General features: G+C 37.1%; 1 protein-coding gene across 3 annotated transcripts in view; it reads left to right on the top strand.

The window, feature by feature from the left end:
* LOC149555945 (putative tocopherol cyclase, chloroplastic) overlaps window positions 1-24,572 on the top strand; it is a 220,388-nt gene that overhangs the window by 187,745 nt on the left and 8,071 nt on the right. For all 3 annotated transcript variants that reach the window (XR_016364589.1, XM_089830072.1, XM_089830073.1), the window contains exon 7: window positions 8,516-8,623. Coding sequence is in view for 2 of the 3 variants with exons in the window: in XM_089830072.1 (XP_089686198.1) it covers window positions 8,516-8,623 (108 nt within the window). In the remaining variant the exon portion in view is untranslated. The remainder of the gene's footprint in view (window positions 1-8,515; window positions 8,624-24,572) is intronic.

The following is a 24,572-nucleotide window of genomic DNA, read 5'->3' on the forward strand; positions in this document are numbered from 1 at the left end:
TGAATAGGGAAATTCATATGCCTTACCCCATACTCTGTTGTGATTGGATATGGAATTCATGACTGAAGTGTTTTGTATAAGTATAAATAGGAGGCTTCAAAAGGACAATAAGCATATGTATATCTGGCATCTGTGCTAAATTCTTTTGTATCTTTTAACAAAGAGTGGAGAGGCAAGTTCCCTATTCATTTCTTTGTCTCAAAAAAGTAAGGATGGTGAATAATAGACAAGTACAAACAAGTCAGTAATAAGAAACAAAGCTACATAAGGCAGTGATTAAGAAGTTTCAAAATTCTTAGCAGCGAACACATAAAAAAAGAAACATCCACTCAATGCATCATAAAGTGACAATAAAGAGTCAAGTGATAGAAACTATGGAACTAACCATGGAACAAAAATGATGAAATACAGTGAACTAATTCTTTCATCAAATTTCACTATGAACAATAATGATGAGAGAGCTGCGACAGTATGAATCAAAACAGATTTAATATAGTTTCCAGATTATTAACAGCAGCTCCTGAAATGCAACAGTGATCGAAGTTTTGAAGTCATGATGGATACAAAGCAAAGTTGCATGGATATGGATACAGATACGGTATTGGGTACGGATATGGCCATCTTTTGAGATCCGCAATATGGATATGGTTGGACACGGCATTAATAAATGACACATACATATATTTAACACAGCTTTCTAAGTTACTATAGGAGATTTTCATTACTTCAAAAGCAATATAGACCAAAGTAACGTGAATCAGAATCAGATCGGAATCGGCAAGGCCGAATCGAATCGTGAATCGGCAATGAATCGGCGATGAATCGGCAAATTTGAAAAAACCCTTTAAATTTAAATATTTTAACAATTTAAAACTTATTTCATGCACCCTTTACTGAAAATAACTTAAGCACACGATAACATCATCAAATAGAAGTTAAAACTGAACATACATAAACATGGAAGTTTGGAACATAGAATCCATCACATATGTAACTATGTTATCTAAAATGTAAATTGTAGGCTAGCTGAAGTAAATAGAAATCAAATGATCATAATGATTTAAATCATAGAATGTATGTAAGATGATCCATAAGACATTAAATCATAAATGTATGTAAGAATCTAAGATGAAGATCCATGAAAGTTTGAAACGTATGTCTATCAATGATTTGGTATTAATATCTGTAAACAAAATATAAAAACAAGGCTCCAGCTCAAGTCTCAGGCTCATAGTCATCATCATCCTCAAGCTTGGCTACAGCCTTAGCCTCAGCCTCTAAGTATCCAGTCTGCCTAGTAGCAAGGCGTCTAATGTAGGCCCTAGAGGACTGTCGAGCCATATCTCCCACATGTAAGATGGGCTCACGAACGTCGCTAGGGCCTATGTCTATGCGTGCGCGTGTGCGTCTACTAATGCCTGAAGAATGTGCTCTAGCTGCCTCAGCCTCTATATCCACCTGGTCAACCCACACACGGTCTTCCGTAGTGAAGACTGGATCCACAACCTCTATGAGCCACTTTGATTCTGGATCAATCTCCTCCAGAATGATTGAAGAGGAGTTAGTGCCCAGAATTTGTCTGATCCTAAGACGGAGGTTGTAATGAACAAAGACAAGATCATTCAACCTCAACACTGTCAAGTTGTTTCTCCTCTTCGAGTGGATGTGCTCGAACATGGACCCACTGTGCTCACATCCAGAAGTGCTGCTTGGCTGACTTAGAATACAAATAGCAGTTTTTGAAGTTTTGGGGTTGTGGCTCCAAACATTTGCCACCATCTATCTGAAATAAGGGAAAATAAAAACAATTAGTCTCATTTACAAATTACAAATTACAAGTTAACTCTAAAATTACATAATCAACTTTAAGTTTAGAATCTAGATTCATGAACATTGAATATATTATTTAATTTAATTTTTACCTGGCAGTATTGTTTCTCGAGCATCTATGGCCATCCTGCTAGAGAAAAGTGGCCCTTCTTTATTATTGAACTTATCGAGCTCAATAATTGCAGCACTGCTATCCTCATTAGTACTCAACCTCTGGATCACTATATATAATCCGGTGAGAACCTCCTCATCCGCCTTAAAGTCAAGACGGAAACGAAATGCCGGATTCAAAGAGTAAGTTGCTGCATGGATGGGTCTGTGGAGCTGATTCTGCCATCTCCTATCAATGATGTCCCAAAGAGGGGCATACTTCTCCTGCACTCCTGTATACTAGGCTCTAATGGACTCCTTGGCCCTATCCATGCCTTCATATATGTAGCCCATAGAGGGCTTCTCCCCATCAGTAGTTCGTAAGAGAGATACAAGGGGCTCAGTGGCCTACATATAAAGTAAAACAAAAATTTGAGTCAAAACTTAAATATAGAATAATTCAATAATATAACTTAAGGTAAAACTAAATCATTAAACAATTAGCATAGTAAACTGTAAAATATTAAATGTTAAATTGCAATAAATTTACCTTAAGGATTTCTCTAGTAGGTTTGCAAAAACTGTCATCATCAAATATGCAATCTACCACATCTATCTCTGCAGTGGTCGCAGCATAGGAAGATGAAATCCACTCTTGCCCAACAAACATGCTCCTCAAATCATCCCTTGATGTCAACAAGGACTGCAAGGTGATGAAATTCGAGGCAAACCTCATGATACCTGGACGAGCTAACTCTTTGTCTCCTGTGTACTTCCTCATTGTGCTAAGGATAAATGAATGATTATAAATAAACTTGCATATGTTTTTTGCCCTTTCCACACATGACTTGACCCACTCAAGTTTGCCAATTTCCTCCAACATGAGGTCAATGCAGTGTGCTGCACAAGGGGGCCAAAATATGGTGGGGTGCCTCTCCATCAAAAATTTACCTACAACAATTTAAAGTTAATTAGAAATTCAAATTTCAAACATGTTAGAACTTAGGAAACTTAGAAATTCTAAGTTGGAATTAGAAAAGTTCAAATTTCAAATAAATTTATTTTCAAAACTTGAAAAGTTAAAAGTTTACCTGCAGCAACATAACTTGCTGCATTATCCGTCACCACTCGTCACCACTTGCACCACATGTTGTTCCCCCACCTCTGCTATGACTTCCTCAATAACCTCACATAAGTATGTGGCGTTTTTTACATGAGAAGAAGCATCAATGGATTTGAGGAACATGGTATATCCTACAAGTAACAAAACAACGAATTATAATTAGCAATCAACAAATCAAAATTTGAAATAGTCAATCATGATTCAAAATTATGTATGTAGGAAAGTAGAATGATCAATCACCTCCACAGGATACAAGAAAATTGAGAAGTGTTCTTCCCCTCCTATCTGTCCAACCATTAGTCATGATGGTGCAACCCTTTTTGGTCCACTCCTTTTGGTTGTCCTCAAGCTCAACCCTCATATCCTCTACCATTTCATCCAGGAGTTATCCACTCAACTTAGCCTCAGTTGGGGCTTTAAACCCCAGGCCACAAATAACAATTGCATCTATCATGTTCTGCCAATAAGGAGTCCTGTCACAAATAGATAATGATATTGATTAGAAATTTAAATGTCAAAAACTCAAATCATAAAACAAATAGATATAATTAAAGTTTTACTTTTACTTTTAAATTTAATTTTAAATAAAACAAAGAAAAAAGAATCAATTACCTAGCTGCAATAAATGGAATGTTGCAAAAGTACCAAAATTTGCAAACCTATTTTCTGGCAGCATCATGAATCTCCTTGTTCAAACCCATGCCCTCAAGCGTGGGTTGGGAGCCAGGAGTAGTGCAAGGCACAAAGTAACTATCCATTCTGTTTTTTTGAACTCTAAGCCGCAATAGGTTGGTGTTGAACTCTGTTTCAGTATAAGACCGACTACCACTAACACTCGCATGAGCACTAGAACTAGGATAAAAAGGAGGCCTGGAAGAAACCTCTCCAACACAACCTACAGATGCGGAAGCTAATGTAGATGTAGATGTAGATGCGGCTGTGGATGCGGGAGCACGGGAGCCAATACCTCTTAACCCTTCAAGTTGCATTTTCCTATTCAACTTGTCTTGTTCAATTTTTTCTAATGCCACTAAACAAGTGCGTTTTGCCTTAGCAGTTTGATGAGTGCAAATTGTGACATCATGGCCAGGTATGCCAACAATGTGGTATTTCAATCTATAGATACCTCCAGAATTTAATTTTTCTTTACAAAATATACATTTTGTTTGATATTTGGTTCTTCCAGGAAACTCTTCATTATATTTCCAGCATTCATCTTTTCTACCCATTGTGGAAATTGGAAAATGAAAGCAAAGGGCTGCTGCAATAAAAAAATTCATGTAAAATATCAAAGTTTGCCACTAATAAACAAAAGCTACAAAACAACAAACCCTAGTTTGCAATTTAGTAAAAATAAAAAACATTCAAGATTTGCAAATGAAAACTAAAAAAATTTAACAAAAAATGCATAATACACTAACATGCAAAAAAAAAAATCAGCACTTACTTCTTGCAAATGAGTTGAGGAGTGTTGATATTGACTCCTTAATGCTCCCAATGCAATTTATGGCCTCCCCAGATGGACTTCTGATCTCTTTGGTGCTCTTCTTTCTTGCCGGTTGGAAACCTATGGATTTTCTTCCTCTCTTCTTCTCTTTCACTCTTCCTCTCTTCTACTCATGCTAACCAAATAGAAGGCTCTTTAGGGTTATAACAAAGAAGAAAGACAAATAAGAAAGCAAATAAAACATGTGTTTTTTTTTAAATCCAACTTTACATGCTTGCTGCCGCAGCCGATTTTTGGCGATACACGTGGGCGATTTTGGCAATTTTTGTCATGAATTGCCGATATTGGCGATTCACTTGAAAAAATCGCCGCCGGCAATTTTTGACCCAAAAAAAATTGTGTCATGAATCTTATTGCCAAATTGGCGATTTCAGCGATTTTTGGAATTATGATATAGACACATAAATATTTGTAAGGTGATTTAAAACTTGATTGACACAAATGCTACATAAATTAAACTTGGGAAGATTTACGTCAAATCTTTAAAAAAATCAAATCCCATAGTATTTAGCATGGTTGGAAAATCAAGTTTTTTTAGGTAAACATGGGTACAATATTCAACATGTATCCGAGCAGTATCGGATACGATTCCAAATTGAATACGGGAATACACGCGCCCAAGGAGGGACGAAGGAGTTTCCGGCAACTCTTATACAAAGAGACTAAGGCATTTGCACAAGCGGAATTGATAAGAGTAGCGACAGTGCTAAGTTAATAAACATTTGTAAAGTGGCATATTTGAAAATCAAAGTTGGAGTTTGGTCGAACTTCGTAAACTCCAAGCACATCCATGACAAGTCACCAATTGTTTTATACAAGTCATATTATATGCAAAGGAAATTGTCAGCAATTGTGATAAGATTCACAATATAAGGAAAGAGTATGTTGATAGCACCATGAAAAGGCGATACAATGACAATAAAGATAAGGTTCGATTTCAAAGATTGCGAATGGAGACAAATTAGGAAATATACAACATCGACTGTTTTGAAGTCAACCCCCAAACACAACAAGACATTGTAACTGAAGCACAAACGTATTGTACCCATTTATGAAATTAATGCAAGAACCCTGTTTTTCTTGTTCATCTTGAAAATTGAAGTTGAGATATTTTTTTCAGATTAATCCTTTGTGGTTTTTGATTTCAAAATCAATTGCTACTAATGGTGAAGAAGTTGATTTCAATACAAGTGTTTGATCATCAAAATTTGCATATGAAATGTTGTCTATGTGAATTTTGTCTAATTGGTTTTCCCAAAGAAATTAAATTGAAATATACTGGGGTTTGTGTTGCCAATTAACGCTTTAGATTATAAAGTAGTGGATGGTATAGCAGTGTCAGGGTTGTGTATATAAATCTAGAGAAAGTTTGACTCTATTTATCCAAGGTTGGATAAGGGATTGGTCTGTAATTTATTTTGTGAAAGTGGGTTGATGTATGAGGTCTTGAAGTTCAATGTTCTATCATATCCATAACTCATAAACACTATTGCTTTCATTTAAATAATATTCTTTTCACAAGTAAACATATCAAAGCATTCATATAACTTTATTTTGATCGAGTTTAAGAATTTTTCCAACTTAAGAACTTACAAAGTTTAAATTTCACTATGGAAAAGCTTTGAACTGGGTGACCAGGATTTAAGGTGAAGGTTTACATGCCTAGGTTTAGCAAAGCCTAGAGTGTAGGAGAATTGAATCAGGAGTTTATTCCCGTTCGTTGGCCAAAATTGATTAACCCTATTAGAGAATTGGCAAAACTCTTGGATTTCCAATTTGTGGTTTTGTGAACCAACACGATATTTAGAGGAATAGCAGCTTGACTGAAAAACAAATACATGACTCCCAAAAATAAATTGTTAATCCGTATAAAAAGCTACAACAAAATGAATAAGTGGCATCAATACAAATGCTGACAAAGTTTTCCATTTCAATTTAATCCAAGAAGTACAAACATAGGTAAACCAGCTTGAACAATAGATTGTGCATCATGAGCATAGTGTTCACTAGGCTCTCTAGTTAATGCTCAAAACACTTTAATATGTTATTAATGCCTGATCTTCTGAACTTTGAAATAATCTTTGTTTAATCCTAAAGCGTAACATCTGAAGGTCACTAAGATGGAAAGAAAGGAACTTTAAAACAAATTTTATCTAAAAATCAATAGAAAAAAAATCCTAAAAATACGCTATGTTGCTTTTCTGGAATTAGAAATTGACTAGAATAGACTTAGGAAGATGCTGAAATCTCAATGATGATTAATCTTCCTTCATTACTTTAAGAAAAACATGGAGATATTGATGGGCTTTGCAATGGGTAGAGCATGCAAAGCAGAAATTAATGCTGACTATGCCACTTGATTATGATGTGGGGCAGGATCTCTGTTTTGCATTGCCATCTTACAAGTTGGATGCAACTTTAAAGCACTCAAGCCAATGCTAAATCAGGTGGAATATCTTAATGGCTTGGCCACTATGAAATTGTGCCATGTACAACTGTCTCATAAACTAATGACACCTTTTCCTATGTATTTGCTTCTCAGGATTTATCTTCATCTATGCCACTTAAGTAGAAATTTTGATGGATCTTTGGTTTTGTCATTGTCATCTTAAAATGATGTAGCAACTCTCATGGGCTAAGCTAAGTGGACTCTTGTGTGGTTATAGTCTGGTGGAAATCCGATTCACTTATACTATGTTTTTTGTGCTTGACTTCATTCTGTTGGCCAACTGCTTGAACAGAAACTTCTATTTCTGCCTTCATTCATGTGCCTGCTGATAAGTAGCTTTGTTTTAGATGCTGTTTACAGCTGCATTCTGCCCCATGTTTCTGCTTCTGCTCTTCATTAATGAGAATGGGGATGAAAGTTGATATTTGCAACCATTTGTACATAAAATATGACAATGTGTTCAATGCAAATTGGCCCTAAATATCAAAAACAAGCCAGCCCAGAAATCATATCTTGACATCTTTTCATTTTTCTGAAGTTTTTGCAGAGTTACAACAATTTGGACTGTAGCAACAAATTTTCTTTTCATTCTTTAACGAGTATTTCAAAGTTTTATATTTTCCTAGGTTTATCCCATTTTAAAAGTGAGTGATTAAATTTCATTTACACTTCCAGTTTGGTGTTAAATTTCATTTACACTTCCAGCTTGGTGTGCCAGAACTATGGAAATGGACTGCTATCATACTTGGATATCTATCCTAGGACATTTCGTTTGGTACTGGCATTTTCTAGCCCTATAGGAACAAGAAGATCAATTAATTACATTGCTCCAAGAGGAATAACATGTTTGCATGCTTGAAACTCTCTTTATGACTTCTTCATAACTGACTATATCTGGGAGATTTCTTTAAGCACCTTTCTAATTGTAATGCTGTATAGTATATTGACTCATAGTAAAGGTTTTCTTTGGACAGAGGGAATTTAGGTAAACACAGAAATCCTGCTAACTTAGAATCTTGTCAGATTGCTATAGAATAATATGATTGTTAGATAACTTTGGGATGATTATTTATTGAGCTGAGGAAGTTCAAGTGAGCATGACAGAAAGAATCTTCTCTATATGTGACAGACAAGTTTTGGAGATGATTATATTTTTCCAGCTTGAACTAGGCCTAAACTTGACAAAGGAACCTTGAACTTCATCTAAACAATTATTAAAAACTTGGTTTGACGACATGATTCTAGTCTTTTGCTTAAGGCAACTTAGAACTATTGTTGTACTTCTCTCCAATGCCAAGTTCGATCCCTGATATTATTTCACATTCGAAAAAGATGTAGATAATGTTTATTCCCATTATGTTATTTTGCAAGTGCATAAGGGATCCTTGATGACCTTTAAAATCCTATATATTTTTTTAATAACACTTTGATTTTACTATCTGGAGATATTTTATCAGATGGATATTTTAATTGCACTCACGAAGAAACATTTCAATTTTGATAAATCATGGTTCAGGTTCAGTGCAATGTATTTGAGGGTGCTGTTGGAGATGTTGCCCTGACTGCAGGTGGCGGAAGAAGATTACTTCCAGGCTTTTCAAATACATATGAGGAGGTTGCCATGGTAAATGATTTATCTGATATTAATGCTTATAAGTATTATCACTGAATATTTTCTGGAAGAATGGCGATCAGATCTTTCCTTTTGTTCCATTTCATTTAGTTTTATAAGAAACACGTGATGATAAATAAAGTATAATGAAGTTTTTTTTTTTTTCAATATTTTGTCATGCATGCTTCCAAGTCATGAAGGAATGAATTCCACGGATTAAAACATAAACTTTTATTTGGATGTTTATCCCTTCAGCATTTCTTTAAAAAAAAATTTAGGTAGTTGTATACCTTTGCAATTTATTAATTCTAATGTAATGACAATATATTGGCTATATGGTATGAAAAACAACACTATTAGATTTATTGATCTTTTGTATTTTATATAAGCAACCAGAGCTTTCTATTGTTCCATTTCGTTTGGTTTTTTTAAGCAGCAAGTGACGATGAATACATTACTATAATGATTTGTTTTCAATATTTTATCATGTGCACTTCCAAGTTATGATGTTTATCCTTTAAGCATTTGCTTTTTTTAAAATTTTTTTTATGGTTTTTATCGTATAGCTTTTTCCCTGATTTATCGGTTCTGATGTAATGATAATATATTGACTGTGGTATGACAAACGATGGTATTACTTTCATCAATCTTTTGTATTTTGTACAAGTGAACATAGGTGGCCTAATTGATATTCTTTGCATGTTGATTATAGTGCTCCATAGTGTTAACTTTTTTCTTAGAATGGAATACAACCTAGATAATGGTAAGATAGAATTCTATAGAGCTTACTTGAAAGCTCCAGGCAGTGTTTATAAAGAAAACTCCATGAAATGGTTTTGGAGTATCATTTGTTGGCTACTGCACTAATGGAGTGCAGCATTATAAATAATAACAATAATAACAATGAACACACTAAATACCAGATGATAAGTAGTGGCTTTAAAATAGTTTGGTACAAGAAGGCCTAAAATCAACTTAATTTCCCTGACGTAGAATTTCTTTCAAATGTCAGTATGTATATTAATTGGTTATACAATTTGCGATAGTCAGAAATCAGAAGTTACATCACAATCTAATGCTCACAAAACAGAACAAGTCAGCTATGACAAAATATCATTAATTCAGTTGTTTAGACTCTGCATTATATCCCTTTTAGACAAGTGGGAGTCCCTTCTGACAACACTAGTAATAAAGAATTTAATCAGCAAGAAGTTACAGGTGGGGAAGCAGACATCCCTGGAACTTCGAGATGTGGTGAACTGTATGACAGATCTTTTGCAATATGTGATCAGAAGCTCCCTCTCAGTATGTGATGCAATTTCCAGCAATCTACACTAAGATGCAAATCAGGGGAAAGGGATTGTGAAGATGCAATAATAACAGCAGTTTTATAGATTTCTTGTTGGCACGCTGCCATTGTTCCAAACCAAACTTTGCCTGGACAATTTCTCCCTTCTCAGTGCAATAGTGTATCTAAGAGCTCCCAAGGCAGAACCAGGGGCTATCAACTAAATGATAACATCTTCTGTTCTGCCACCATGATAACTGCTTCCTCTACAGTCATGGAAAGTGCAACTGTAATACAAATTTGTTTGCAAGAAGCCAAAGCATTCCTCTGTTCTTTATATAATTGCCAAGCTGCAGAAAAATGCCCTACATCTTTACCTGACTCCTGTCAAGGCTTTCACGATTTGAAATAGAGGCACAATACACAAGATAGTGGTGTTGTCGGGAATAATTATAATGTCGTCAAGTATGTTGTTAAGTTGTTATATATGTACATCTTGTTGGACTGTTGTAGGTATGTGACTTGATTTGTTTATTGTAATTGCAAATTCCTATTGGAGTCATGCTCATTTGGCCATTTCAGAAGTGAAATTTTTCCCTATTGGGATTCAACCCTCACCCTATTTCACATTGTTGTTCGTTTTGGATTTGGTAAGTCTGAAACACTACCTTGGTGTTCATCTAATAAATTTGTTTGTATCTCTGGCAAATAAATACAACTTTTGGCATGATTGGTACTTGGCATTGTGTAATACTTGGACTCATGCAATAATTATTATTAATCCTATACTTCACCTCCAGGCAAGTATTGCTGTAAGTCATTCGGAAATCAAAGGATTACATACGCCCCATACTCACCGCATAGGGTCCTATCATTATCCATTTGGCACCTCCTACCTGTAGGCATCCTTCACCTTATGATATACAAGACACCCTTTGTATGCTGCCTCCCATCAATCATATGTCATACTCTTCCAACCCTCCATAAGGCCTCCATCCACATGTCACCCTACACATCTTGCACCATATGGACTTGTGCGCCATCTCGCCACCCCGTACGGATAACTCCTATGTCGTATAGTAAACCCACATCCCCTACACTGTACGACAAGTTGACTACCGACAACCTGCTCATAGTCCGCACACCCATTAAGCCCCAAAACTATACGACAATTTGGCCCTCCAATTGAGTGTATAAATGTTAGTGCCTTTGTTCATCTAAATCACTCAACCAGAATGTTGTTTACTGTATGGGGTAAATGGTTTATTAATGCACACAGACGATAGACAAGAACATGTAACACAACAGTACTCCTTTTATTATTCACATATATGCCGAAGGGATTACATAGTGCTTCCAATGATGATTACAATCATGATCCAAAGTTGTACGTATACCATTTTGAAGAACCTTCCCGAAGGGCTCGTCAGCTACATGTTGGCTACATAATAATTACCGACGACATCAACCTGTTGGCTACACAATATTTATTGATGACATCAATCCGTCGGCTACACAATATTTACTGACGACAAATGTTACACTAGTATCAGAGCCAGTGATCTTGCCAACATGTGGACAATGAATGCAAGTTTATACCCAAAAGCGAAGGTGGTACCACTCGGTAGAATGGGATATTTGCAAGATCATACTGCCAGAGTCATTTTGTTGCTGAGAGAACTCACAAGGAATCAAGTTTAGACTAATAACACTCAACGGCTCATGGAGGAAATGGTGCAAAAATTGGCTGAAAGGAAAATATCTAGAGAACACAATGGACATAGAGACAACTCAATGATGAAAAGAAAATCCTCATCTAGCACGTTCTAGACCCTTCATACGACCTTCCCTCCACAAATGGAAGCACCTCACAAAGGACGTGAACAAGAAATGCAAGTACAATTACGGGAAGATTAGAGGAATGCCAATATGGAAAGGGATATATCTTAGAAAGATTATGTCGAATTAAGAATGAGGTATTCAAGTGGTGGCAATCGTGGTTATTTCAATGGTGACCTCAAAAGGAAGTTAAGCAAGGTAAATTTGTTGTCGTTTGATGGATGTGGATCAATCTTTGGACAAGCATTAGTAATGAAAGAAAATACCTACTTCTAGCTCAACCCAGTGCATGAAGAGGAAGCAATTAAATTTTCCACACTCCACTTGGAAGGAGTGGCACACATCACGGTATGATTAATCTTAGACATAAGCAGGTGAATACTTATGCCAAGTTTACAAAAAGAATTATAGATTGGTTTGATGGAAAAGATCTACAACTCAATTTTAAAGAATTGGGACAACTTAGACAAGTTGTGTCAATTGATAATTACATCACCAAGTTTCAAAAAAATCTCCATATTAGTTACTGACATCTCAGAGAGACGGAGGATCATGATGTTCAGGGATGGTCAAACCAAGCCATTGAAAGGATGGGTAAAGGGGTTTAATCCCAATACCCTTTTCGAGGCAATCAAGAAGGCTTGAAGCATGGGGTCATCATCAACGTCTTCTTCTTGGAGGTTATTTACACCAAGCAATTTTGGCCCTGAAGGAAAAAGACAACAAACCCCCTCTAAAGAAGCCTTCATTGGATGAAGCTACTAGATAGGAACTTAGGAAGATATTACTTTGTTTCACTTGTAAGGAGCCGTGGGAACTTGGGCATAGATGTTTAGGAAAAGGAAAAATACACTAAATTAAGGAAGAACAGGAGGATCGCCACACTAATACGATGTAGAGGTAGAATTGATCTTGCCGGTAGCCCAAGGTGCATGGTTTTCACGATACGGGGAACCCTCCAAGGACAAGGGTTAGTAATGCTAGACAGTGGAGCTACACTTAATTTCATAAACTCATCACTTGTAAAGCGGAGAGGTTTATCTAAAGAGGCACATGTGGGATTCTAATTCAAGACGGTAGGAGGAACTCTCTTATTATGCTCTCATCTGGTCCCACAAATGAGCCTTACCCTGGGAAACAACATAATGACAGAGTATTTCTTTATAGTGGATCTGGTTGACATGAAGGTCATCCTAGGCATCTAGTGGATGGAAACTTTGGATGAGTACACATAAAGCTTCAAGCGGATGGATTTCTCCTTCGTAGTTGATGGAAAGAAGGTTGTTAGAGAAGGATGGTGAATGATGGACTGAATGAGGTTTCAACACGATGGATATAGGCCATCTTCGGACATGATGACATTGCTTGGGCAACACATTGCTTTATTTCAACAGAACCTATAAAAGGGCAAGAGGTGTACTACCAAGATGATGAGCTTCAAGTCATTTTGGACAAACATGATAAGGTTTTTGTCGACATTCTACCTGGCATACCTTTGCACCAGGGTTTTGAGCATACTATTGAATTGGAAGCTAGAGCCAAGCCTATTATCACCACACTGTACTGCCATCCAAGTAGTTTGAAGATGAGATTGAAAAGGCAATTCAGGAGTTGCTCGATAAGGGATGGATTTGACCCAATTCTATCCCCTTTGCATCATCAGTAGTGCTAGTAAAAAAGGATGGGACATTACGCATTTGTGTGGACTATTGTACATTGAACAAGAAGACAATCAAGAATAGATACCTTATCTCTAGGATCGGTGAACTGCTAGATGAGTTGCATGGCACAATCTATTTCTCAAAAGTAGACCTTCGTTCTGAATACCATCAAATTCGCATGAGAGAATAGGATGTGGAAAAGACTGCTTTTGATGTCACTATGAACATTATGAGTTTTTGGTCATGCCATTCGGGTCAACAAACGTGCCGACCACATTCCAGTCTTGCATGAACCAAATATTCAACAAATAGTTGTGTAAGTTCCTTTTGGTATTTTTCGATGACATCCTTATCTACAGTAAAACATGAGAAGAGCATTTGAGACATTTGGAAAAAGTCCTCGGAATAATGGAGGTGCAATCATTGTTCACCAAATGATCCAAGTGTGAGTTTGGTATGACAGAGATATTATACTTGGGACATGTTAGTGGGTATGGAGTTCGAGTTCACCAAGAAAAGATTTAAGATATTCTCAACTAGCCACCACCAAAGACTCTCTTAGAGTTAAGGGATTCTTCAGATTGTGTAGTTACTACAGGAGGTTTGTAAAAGGTTTCTCTCAACTTAGCTCACTACGGGTAGATTTGACTAAGAAGGGATCTTTTCAATGGAGTGAACTCGCACAAGACACCTATAAATTAAAGGAAGCAATGAGTACTTGTCTAGTTCTTGCATTGCCAGATTTTACTCAACCCTTCATCTTGGAGTGTGATGGGTCTGGTGAGGGCATTGACGCAGAACTAATATAGGATCAACAATCGATAGCATTTGAGAGCTGAAAACTCACATAGGGGGAACAATTGTATTCCATCTATGATATGATAAACAGATGTTAGCTATCATGCATTACTTGACCAAATTTTGGGAATATTTGGTAAATGCCAAGTTTGTTGTCCGTATGGATCACAACAACCTAAGATACTTTTTGGAATAGGGGGAATCTAAATGAGAGACAACAAAAATAGGTAAGTAAGATTCAGGCCTTTGATTTTGATATTGAATATATGAATGGAAAGAATAATGTCCTAGCAGATGGTTTGTCAAGAAAACCTGTCATCTGTCCATTATCCCAGATTTCAGCCGATTGGAAGACATACTTGTTAGTGGAATACTCCAAAAACACTTTTGCTTGTAAGCTAATGGATGATGACATTTAGGGCGACTGATATAGGGTAGTTGATGATATCATCTACTACAAGGACACGATCTACTCAGTACCTAAATCCACGATGAAACAAAAAATTCTGAAGGAAACGCATGCCTCGCCATTGGTCGGACACTCGAGATTCCTCATGACCTACAAAAAGATCATGGAGAGATTTTCATGGAAGGGACTTAAGAATGATGTCTTTCTGTATGTTCAGAAATGTGTGATGTATCAACAAAGCAAATCCGAACACACATTAACAGTGGGCTTGTTACAACCATTACCAATACCGAAATAAATGTGGCATAGCATTTTCATGGACTTCTGAAGGTAAATGGAAAAGATTACATTTTTGTAGTGGTTGGCAGGCTGATAAAGTATGCACATTGCTTTGGCATCTCTATTGAGTTACAGACTGCACAAGTGACAAACTTATTTTTTCGAGAGGTTTTCCATCTACACAAGTTGCCACAAAACATAGTGAGCAATAGGGATAATCGCTTCTTAGCACTTATTGGATAGAACTATTTTGGCTTATAGGGATGGAATTATCACCAAGTACCATCTATCACCCCTAGACTTACGAGAAAACAAAAATTGTGCATAAGTGGTTGGAAGGGTACCACCAAAACTATGTTTTAGCACAACAAAGGGGGTGGGCTAAATGGTTGCATCTAGGGGAGCATTGCTACAACACCACTTACTACATGTTGATTGGGATGGTGCCTTTCAAGGCACTTTATTGATATGAAACCCCCTCATTTGTGGACATGGTTTTGGGAGACAATTGTGCACTAAGGGAAAAGGATAGGTTGTAGGTAGGAGAAGACATTTTTGAGGTTTCTAAAGGAAAATCTCCAACAGGCACAAAATCAGTAGAAGACGTATGCTGGTAGGCATTGAATTGAGAGAAGTTTTGAGGTGGGTGACTTGTATATCTCTAACCATAGCCGTACAGACAGTCATCCTTAAATTCAGATGGTAAGGAAAAGTTGAGGCCACATTTTTACGGTCCTTATCGGGTGATCTAGTGCATAAGGGAAGTTGTCTACGAACTTGAGTGTCTAGAGGGAAGCCAAATCCACAATGTCTTCCATGTATCTTGCCTAAAGAAAGCCGTGGGACAAAACATCACCGTATTGACTGACCTTGACCCCTTAAACGAAGAAGGGAAAGTGTTTTGGAACCTACCGAGATCCTTGATGCAGGACAAAGAAAACTAAGAAACCGTACCAACGACGAGTTCTTGGTGCATTGGATCTTTCACTTCACGACACCACTTGGGAGGGTGAATAGATTTAGGAGCGCCCAATGCTGTGATTGCTTGAGGACGAGCAATTTTTAGGAAGGGAGGACTGTAATATCCATATCATAAAATAAATAAAAGATAAAAACCTTGTTTGTGGGACCGATCGATTTACTATATCTCGGGGCCCATTTCTAATTTTAATTTATTCGTAGGTGTTTGCTGTGTCATTTGTCGGCACTTAGTTTCTCCCTCGAGAATTTTCCTCCGATGGGGTATATGTTTTCATCGTGTTGGATTGTTGTAGGTATGCGACTTGATTTGTTTATTGTAATTGTGAATTCTTGTTGGAATTATGTTCCTTTTGCCATTTTGGAAGTGAAAGATCTTCCCTATTTGAAAATTTCGGTTTCGGTGGGATTCAACCCTCATCCTATTCCGCTTTGTTATTGGTTTCAGATTTGGCAAGTCTAAAACACTACCTTGGTGTTTATCTGATAAATCTATTTGTATCTATGGAAAATCAATACAACTTTTGGCATGATTGGTACGTGGCAATGTGTGATACTTAGACTTGTGCAATAACATTATTAATCCTATACTTCACCTTCAAACAACATATTGTTGTAAACAAATTTACGAGACTCGGACCTGGCTTGGACTCAGTAATGGTAACTCGACTTGTGACCCGGCTCAGACTTGCCTGTGACTCGGCAAAGTGACAAAACCCTTGAAATTTAGGGATTTTTTAGGATTGAAAGAAATTCCATGCACCTAGTATTGAATAAAGCTTGAAGACATAGTAACATCATGAAATAGAAGGTAATTTGATCACATACATAACATACATTGATGAGTCAGCCAAGTTAGCTAGGCGAGTCAGCCGAGTTAGCCAACTGAGTCAGCCAAGTTGTTCGAGTCAGCCCAATTGACCCGCTGAGTTAGGGTCACGGGTCATTTTGACTTGGCTGAGGTAACTCAACTTGCTGACTCAGACGACTCGCTCGACTTGCGGCGAGTCTCGTTACTCTGGTTGTAAGTCACATGGGAAATAGAAGATTATGTACACTCTATACTCACTATTGACGATCCTACCACTCTCCATTTGGCACCTCCTAACCATTGGCATCCTTCCACCATACGACAAAGAAGACGCCCTCCTTACGCTGCCTCCCATCAATCATAGGCATACTCATCCAACCCGTCTTCCAAACTTTGTCCATGCATACCATACATCACCCCACATATCTCCCACTGTACGGACTTGTGTGCGATCCCGCCTCCCCGTACAAATAACTCCTCCTACACCGTGCACTGTACAATAGGTTGACTACTGACAACCTGCTCATGGTCTGCACTCCCATTCAGCCCTAGAACTGTTGACAATTCTGGCCTGTGATTGAGGGTATAAATGTTAGTGCCTTTGTTCGTCTAAATCACTCAATCGCAACACTGCAGTGTGCGACAACAAAAAAACAGAACCGATGGTGGCCATTAGTTTTTCCATTTTGCAGAGGGTTTTCCATAACCAAATCCATACTTTTCAGTGCAAGTACTGCAAGTGTTTGTAGACTTCCGCCATTTTTCTACTGGTTATTTTCTGTGGTATATCATGTTTACCCTACCATGTAGATACTGAATGTGTCAAGATCGTTTCATATGCTGATTAGATAAATCATAAGACTGTAATAGATATGACTGATTTATTTGTCATAAATTTTGTTTACTCTTGTTTAAACTTTTAAATGCTTCATATGTTTTTTCTTAAGACTGTAATAGAAATTTCTAACCATAACAGTAAGTTAGACATTGTAATATCCTTGACCAGTTTCTTCTTAAATCCTTCACATGTTTCTTTATTTGTCCACAACTACCATTTCCATACATGTGGAATTCCATTTCTTGCATAATTAATGTATGAACATGGTGGCGGTGGACATACTGAAGAAACATGTGAAGGATTTAAGAAGAATCTGGTCCACATGGAGAAATTGTAATAGATATATCATATAGGATGTCAACTGAAAAGTAATTAATATTTTGATTCAATTTTACTGGGCATAGATGTTGAACTAGGTGGCCTATAATATCATATGCATGAAGAAAAAAGTAGTATCTTTTAGTCATTGCCGTAGTAACAGTTTGAAGCCACCGCCAAGTAACATCTCTGTGTTTTAGATTATATGAAATGGAGCTCTGTATGTTTTAAAACATATCTTAAATATAAATAATTCAGTTTATTTCTTGGCTTTAACACTGTTATTTCTCTCTGATTTCGTTAATATCCTACTCTGCCACTTCTCTTCAGCAGGCAATGCAAAAAAATTATTGAATAAGACAAATAACCATTTTAAAGATTTAATATCCTACTACACGCAAGAGGGAAAAATTTAATCCGTACCCTGATTTTTGGTGCCAAAAACTATAGCCATTATTAATCCATATACCACTTTCATGCTTTTGTCCGGTTGTATTCTAGAGCTCTAAATGCTTACGGTGTGCTTACTTCAGCATCTAATATATCCCTTAGCACCCCTTCGTAGGTAGCTATGACTCCTGATATTCTTGTAGTGCCACTTGCAAGTAGTTGTTCTCCTTGACAGTTTTACAATGTCCAACTTGCATGCAAATTCCTCTACTCGGAACCAAATTTTCAGTGGAGTATCATCTCAGCCTTCTCGTTCCTTTTCCAGAGTTGTAGTATGATAGAATCATCCCTGTACTATGATAGTATCATCCTTGTGCTACTATTTAACAATGTTTCCATTGTAGCATCATAGTAGCCTCATCAATTAGTTCAACATACCTAGAAAGTCACAAATTTACAACACATTTGACCAAAACAGATGCCATTGACAAAAGTTAAACATAGGTCAAAATAGAATTCAAAATCTGTATATGCCATTAATTTACCTATATGTTATTGGCTAATTGCAATTTTAATTATGAACTAAATCTTCTTATATTTTACTGCAATATTGTTTTTAAAATAAATCTGCATATATGTAATGAAATTTTTATTGTTGACTTAGTTGTCAGCACCTCCTTGGAGATTTGTGACATGGCTTAACTACCTCCCATGGATCAGGTTAAATCTGGCATTTGTATCAGGCTTTGACAGTTCAAGCTTTTTGTGCAACAGAAAATGATTTCAACAATTGGGATTAGAGCCTTGGGTCATGGGTTCTAGTCTCTCTTCAGTGGGTGTTGAAGGCTCAGTTGGTGCTGAGGAGGAGATTGTTGTTGACTCGGAGGTCAGCCCCTCCTTGGAGATTTGTGAAATGGCTTAACCACCTCCCATGGATTGGGTTAAACATGGCATGTGTATTGGGCTTTGACAGTTCAAGTTTTTGGTGCAACAGTAAATAATTCCAACAATTTTGTCCGTGTATTGTATTGCAAATGCTAAAAAGTTTGTGCAAAACTATAAAACTAGCAAAACTTAAAAGACTCTTGCAGATTCTTGATTACAATGCTGCATACAAAAGATTTTGTCTGGACACATTGTACACCGATATTGGGTACAACTAAGGTCAAGTGCAATTTGTGGTTGAATAATATTAGCTACAAAACATAGTGTTTCAAATGGCATTTGGGAAAAGAATCGGGAAATAACACCACGGCATGTGACAAATTCCTTATATATGTCACATACTAAGACCAAAGAGCTTTTGATGGAATCGATGAGAATAAGGCAAAATAGGCAATAATCAGGAATAAAATATGTTCCAGTTCTAGATGTGTTAGGAGGAATCAATTGGATTAGGAAGATGGTGGAGGGGAGGTTTGTAGGGAATCTGATTCTATAGCACGTGGTCCAAAAACAAGTGGTGAGAACATCAATCATTTCTTCGCACCTTGTACTATGCCAAGATCACAGATCACTTTAGAGAGTAAGAGATGGAAGAAAGTTGTCCACGAATAGGCAATGAAGGAGATTTCAAACTTTTATTTCTCCTCTACCTTGGCATTCCATGCTTGTAGATCTCCATATTGGCTAGCTTTGATGGATGGAGTTGCAGCTACAGAGCCTAGGTTTTATAGCCCCATCTTACAATTTAACAAGGGTTGGTATGGTCAATGATGAAGTAAGAGTTGTTCAGCATGTTGTTAACAAGCATCAATTAGAGCAGGCTTGTAGTGGGTGCACCATTATGTCAAATGGATGGACAGATAGAAGGAATCGAGCCCTTGTCAACTTCCATGTCTCTTGTGACAGAGACATCGTATTTCTGAAATTTATAGATGTATCATATTTAACGAAAACTACAACTACATTGTTCGAGATTTATGACTCCATAGTCATAGATGTGAGGCCACAAATTGTGGTTCAATTTATTACAGACAATGTTGTTGCTTGTGTTGCTTGGAAACTTGTGGCAAACAAATACCCCTCTATGTCTTTAACCCTATGTGTAGCACATTGCCTTGATCTAACCCCAGAGAACATTGGAGAAATTAAATGGGTGAAGGAGGCATCACAAAGGCTCGTAGAGTTACCAAATTTATCTACAATCACATGAGGGTTTTGAGTATGATGCGCCAATTCACAGGGGGTAAGAAGCTGGTTTGACCAGGGATGACACACTGACAAGGTTTTGTTGATGCAAGTTTTGTATCACTTACATAACATATTAGCAATTGCACATTTGATACAGAGTATCAAACATACAATTCCTCTCTTGAAAAGTTATTGCTCATGGGATATGGGAATAACTCCAATGTTCCTTACTCTTGCGGATACTCGCTCAGTTTTATCGATGTGATTTGCTGGTAATCACGTAGGCGGCCTTACACTATTCATTCAAGGATGACTTGGACTTTGGTAGAATGAAGGTGATGGTGACTCGGATTGTGAAATGTGCTGAGGCAGATAATGTTGATGATGGTGGTGATGGAGGATGTGTCTGCCAGTGATGATGTTGATGGGAAAGCGATGGTTGTGGAAGGTGAATGGATGAGTTCTATTACTTAACTTACTTCTCTAAGCTTCGACTACCCAGCTACTTACTATTCTATTCCTACTCCTATGAATGGAAGGTTAGCAAATGGACGGGGATCGAACCTAATGAGAGCTGACCAGCGGCCTCACTTCCACAGGTGCAATGATTCAAAGGAATAATAGACTAGTTTACCACACAAAGCTTCCCAACTAGTCGCTGTAGTGCACCAATATTACAGTCAAAGGAACCAGCAAATATAAATATATTTTTCTTTTTCAATGAAAGCATTTTTATTTTATTTTATTTGTTATATTTATTTTCCTTGATCTACAATATTGATGTACATTCTTACAATACATTTAACTAACTTCACTAACCACTTTAGTTCCTTCCAACCAGAACATTATTTGAAATTCTAACAAAATGTCTTTATAACCAAATGTATCAATTTCAAATGGAGACACACATTTTTTCTTAGAATCATTTTAGAAACAAAAGCATAACAACTTTACTCATTTCTATATACTATAGGATAGTGCATGATATATAAATTTCTTTAATCATTGAATGTAGCAACATATCAACAAGTACAGTCCACTTATACAGTCCACTTATACAATTTTCCAGCTTACAAGCTGTCATAAAACACAAGATTGGGAGTTACCCAAGGGTGACTCTCCCTAATACAATTAAAATTCACTTGGAAGTATGTTTTTGTTGCACATGAAAATAAGACAACATCCTTCTTCTCTTCAAGTCTTCAATCCATAGATCACAACCTGCAGTACAACACACACAAACAAGCCCATGGTACTCTCCTCCCAACCTTAGGCCTTTTAAAGGCCACCCCCGAGCAGGGAGAACCTTGACTAGGTGGACATACATTACTAACAACCATTTACAACACAATGCTCACATTACAAAACTGTTCACACATTTTACAGTTGACAAATAAAACCACAAAAATTCCCAACCAAGGTAGACCACTTAGGATCACATGTAGATCCATCTCAAGGGGTAAGGGTGGAAAATGAATGTTGGGGAGACTCCACCTGCAACTATGCCTTCATTAAGCTATACATTTTATACACATGCCTTCACAAGGCAACCCAATACTACATACATGCCCTCACATGGCATCTTTACAATACTTATAACTCCAGCAAGGTGGCATATGGGGCCCATAACACCCATATGGCATCCCTCTCCTACTCTAGGAGAGACTCTCACCCAACACATTCCCTATGCACCCCTTACCCTCACAAGGCTCTCTTTCCCTCCCAAGAGATGAGACTCACCTTGTCACACCCAAAACAGAAAACTGCAACAAGAACATATGAATTCACAACACAAAGTAAATCACAATACACACATACACCAAAACTGAAACATGATCCCTCAACCTTACACAACACAACATTACAACACACCATATTACAACTACATTACAAAAAACTCACATGCATAACACAATAAAAATAATCTACTTGACAATAAGTTTTCATAGCAAGGGTACATAAGGTTACCAACCTGGTTTCCAAGCAAATTTGAGCTCCCTCTCTTTTTACCAGCAATCCTCCTCCTAAGCTATCTTCTTCTCCTTGTTTTTTTTCCCCTTTTCCAAAATTTTACCCCACTTAGATTCTTTTTCCAGATCTATCCAAAAATTCTCCCCCCAAGAACTCTCCAACCAACTCTCTCTCAAGAATGTTTTCTTTTGATGCTTAAGTTTCCAAATTCGGCCAACTTGGGAATCCACAATTTTTGGGTGCTCTTTTCAATGCCTAGGGAAGCTTATAATACTTAAAAATGCCCCTACCCCCTAGGTATATCATATGGGCTTTAAAATAAGACCTCAAACTACCCCTAGGGATGGTGTAAACCTCCTAGAAATTCACAAAAGGTGTGCATTCGACCTAGCATGGAAAGAATCCCTCTTGGACCCATAAATACACCTAGGGAAAAGAAATCCTACCAAACCACTCCTTGGTTCACTCAACCACCTACCATCCCACTAAGCATGCTACAAAGGAGAACATGTGTCAAGTGACACCACAATACACACAATACACTTGGCAAGCCATCAAGAAAAACAAATTTACTTTTATAGAATCACAATAATACACACAAATTGGTTTTACAAATAAAATACAAGGGTAAAAAGGTTATACCCTCCTTAGGGTTAACCTTGGTTTTTCCAAATACCTAGCAAGGTTCTCCATAAATCCATGGGCTTCTTTCCTGCACACTTATTGCAAATATCAGTAGTCCAAGGATAAGGTGATAAAATGATAATGTAAATATAAATCACATAGATTCTATCATCAATGAATAACATAACTAATATGAAATATGTATTTCCATTCATATCACATTACACACTTCACATTTGTAGCAATTCTCTAATCTAGATAGTAAAACATTATGATCATTTATTCTTACAAAAAATTATGGAATTAATCTACCTTAAGCAATGCATCAAATATAATATAAGTATACAATTCTAGTTTATTCAAATGATACATGAATTCTTAATGTTACTCTAAATATGCTAAGACATGATAATCTAGCACCATATGGAGACCACAATTCAAAAATCAAACATTCACTTGTGTATAACATAAGCTTTAATCATGACATATGGATCATCAAGAAGGTAAGTAAGCATATCTGAATAACATCATAAAAACTACTTAGAATATTAGTGTCCTAGTAACATCATAAGGAATCATCATATAGCCTAATGATATAGGTATCAATGTCCCAATAACATAACATGAAATCAAATAGTCTAAGGATCAAAATATCAATGTCCATAGGGGGTAATAATGTGTCATCTAGAGTCTAACTATCAAAGTCCAAAAGAAACAAAATGTCAATAGTGCTATGATGGTCGGGGTGGGACATGACAGTCGCTAGGATGCTAGTGGCCTAGTATTGATCCCTATCAAACATTTACCAATGCTACCATACAACTATCCATCTACTTCACTCCTACTTAGCAACTTGAAAGAAAATCTAAGTAAGTGGAAGTAGAAAACATGCAATAACACCCAATGTTCTTAATCAACATGCAAATCATAACAATGAAAAAGAGAGCAATTTTGGTATTATCTTCGCAACAATTTCTCCAACCCCTTTACAAATGAGAGCAAATGGCCTTTTATAGGGGCCAGAAATACAACAGACGGTGGAGATCAAAACAAGATCAACCATCCAGATTGGATCCTCAAAACCCTAATTAGGGTTGCCACCCCATCGGCCAATGAGAAGCCGCCATCTCATCAATGGACCAATGAAAAAAGTGCAAAAAGTGGCAACTAATGAGAAGGTACCAAAATGGTGGCCAATCAGAAATAGACACGTGTCCTATTCTAGAAGAAAGGGAAATTGCCACTTGGGCTTACATCAAATGATCTAATATAAATCTTCCCTTTTCTTTCATCTTCTTAGCTAAGGCAATGAACTTAGCTAGCCTTTTGTTAACTTCTTCTATAGGAGGACAAGGTGTGTGCTTCGCCCTGAGTTCCGTTGACTTCACCACGCCAATTGTTGCTTGTAGTATCCTTTCGTGATCCTTCTCATATTCTTTTGCCAATCCAATAAAAGCATTAAGAGAGGAAAGGATGCCCAAATGCTTCTTCTTGATAGCAACCTTTCCTAACTCACCCAACCTCAATCCAAAATCTGTCTCGTTGACATCCTCTTCTCTGATATCCTCAAAATCAAGTGCCACCCCAACGTTGCTCATCATGGTTGAAATAGAAGTGTTGACTC

Source organism: Cupressus sempervirens, chromosome 5 (assembly GCF_028749045.1).
Source record: "Cupressus sempervirens isolate cs-2001-9-10 chromosome 5, ASM2874904v1, whole genome shotgun sequence".
Classification (NCBI taxonomy): domain Eukaryota; kingdom Viridiplantae; phylum Streptophyta; class Pinopsida; order Cupressales; family Cupressaceae; genus Cupressus; species Cupressus sempervirens.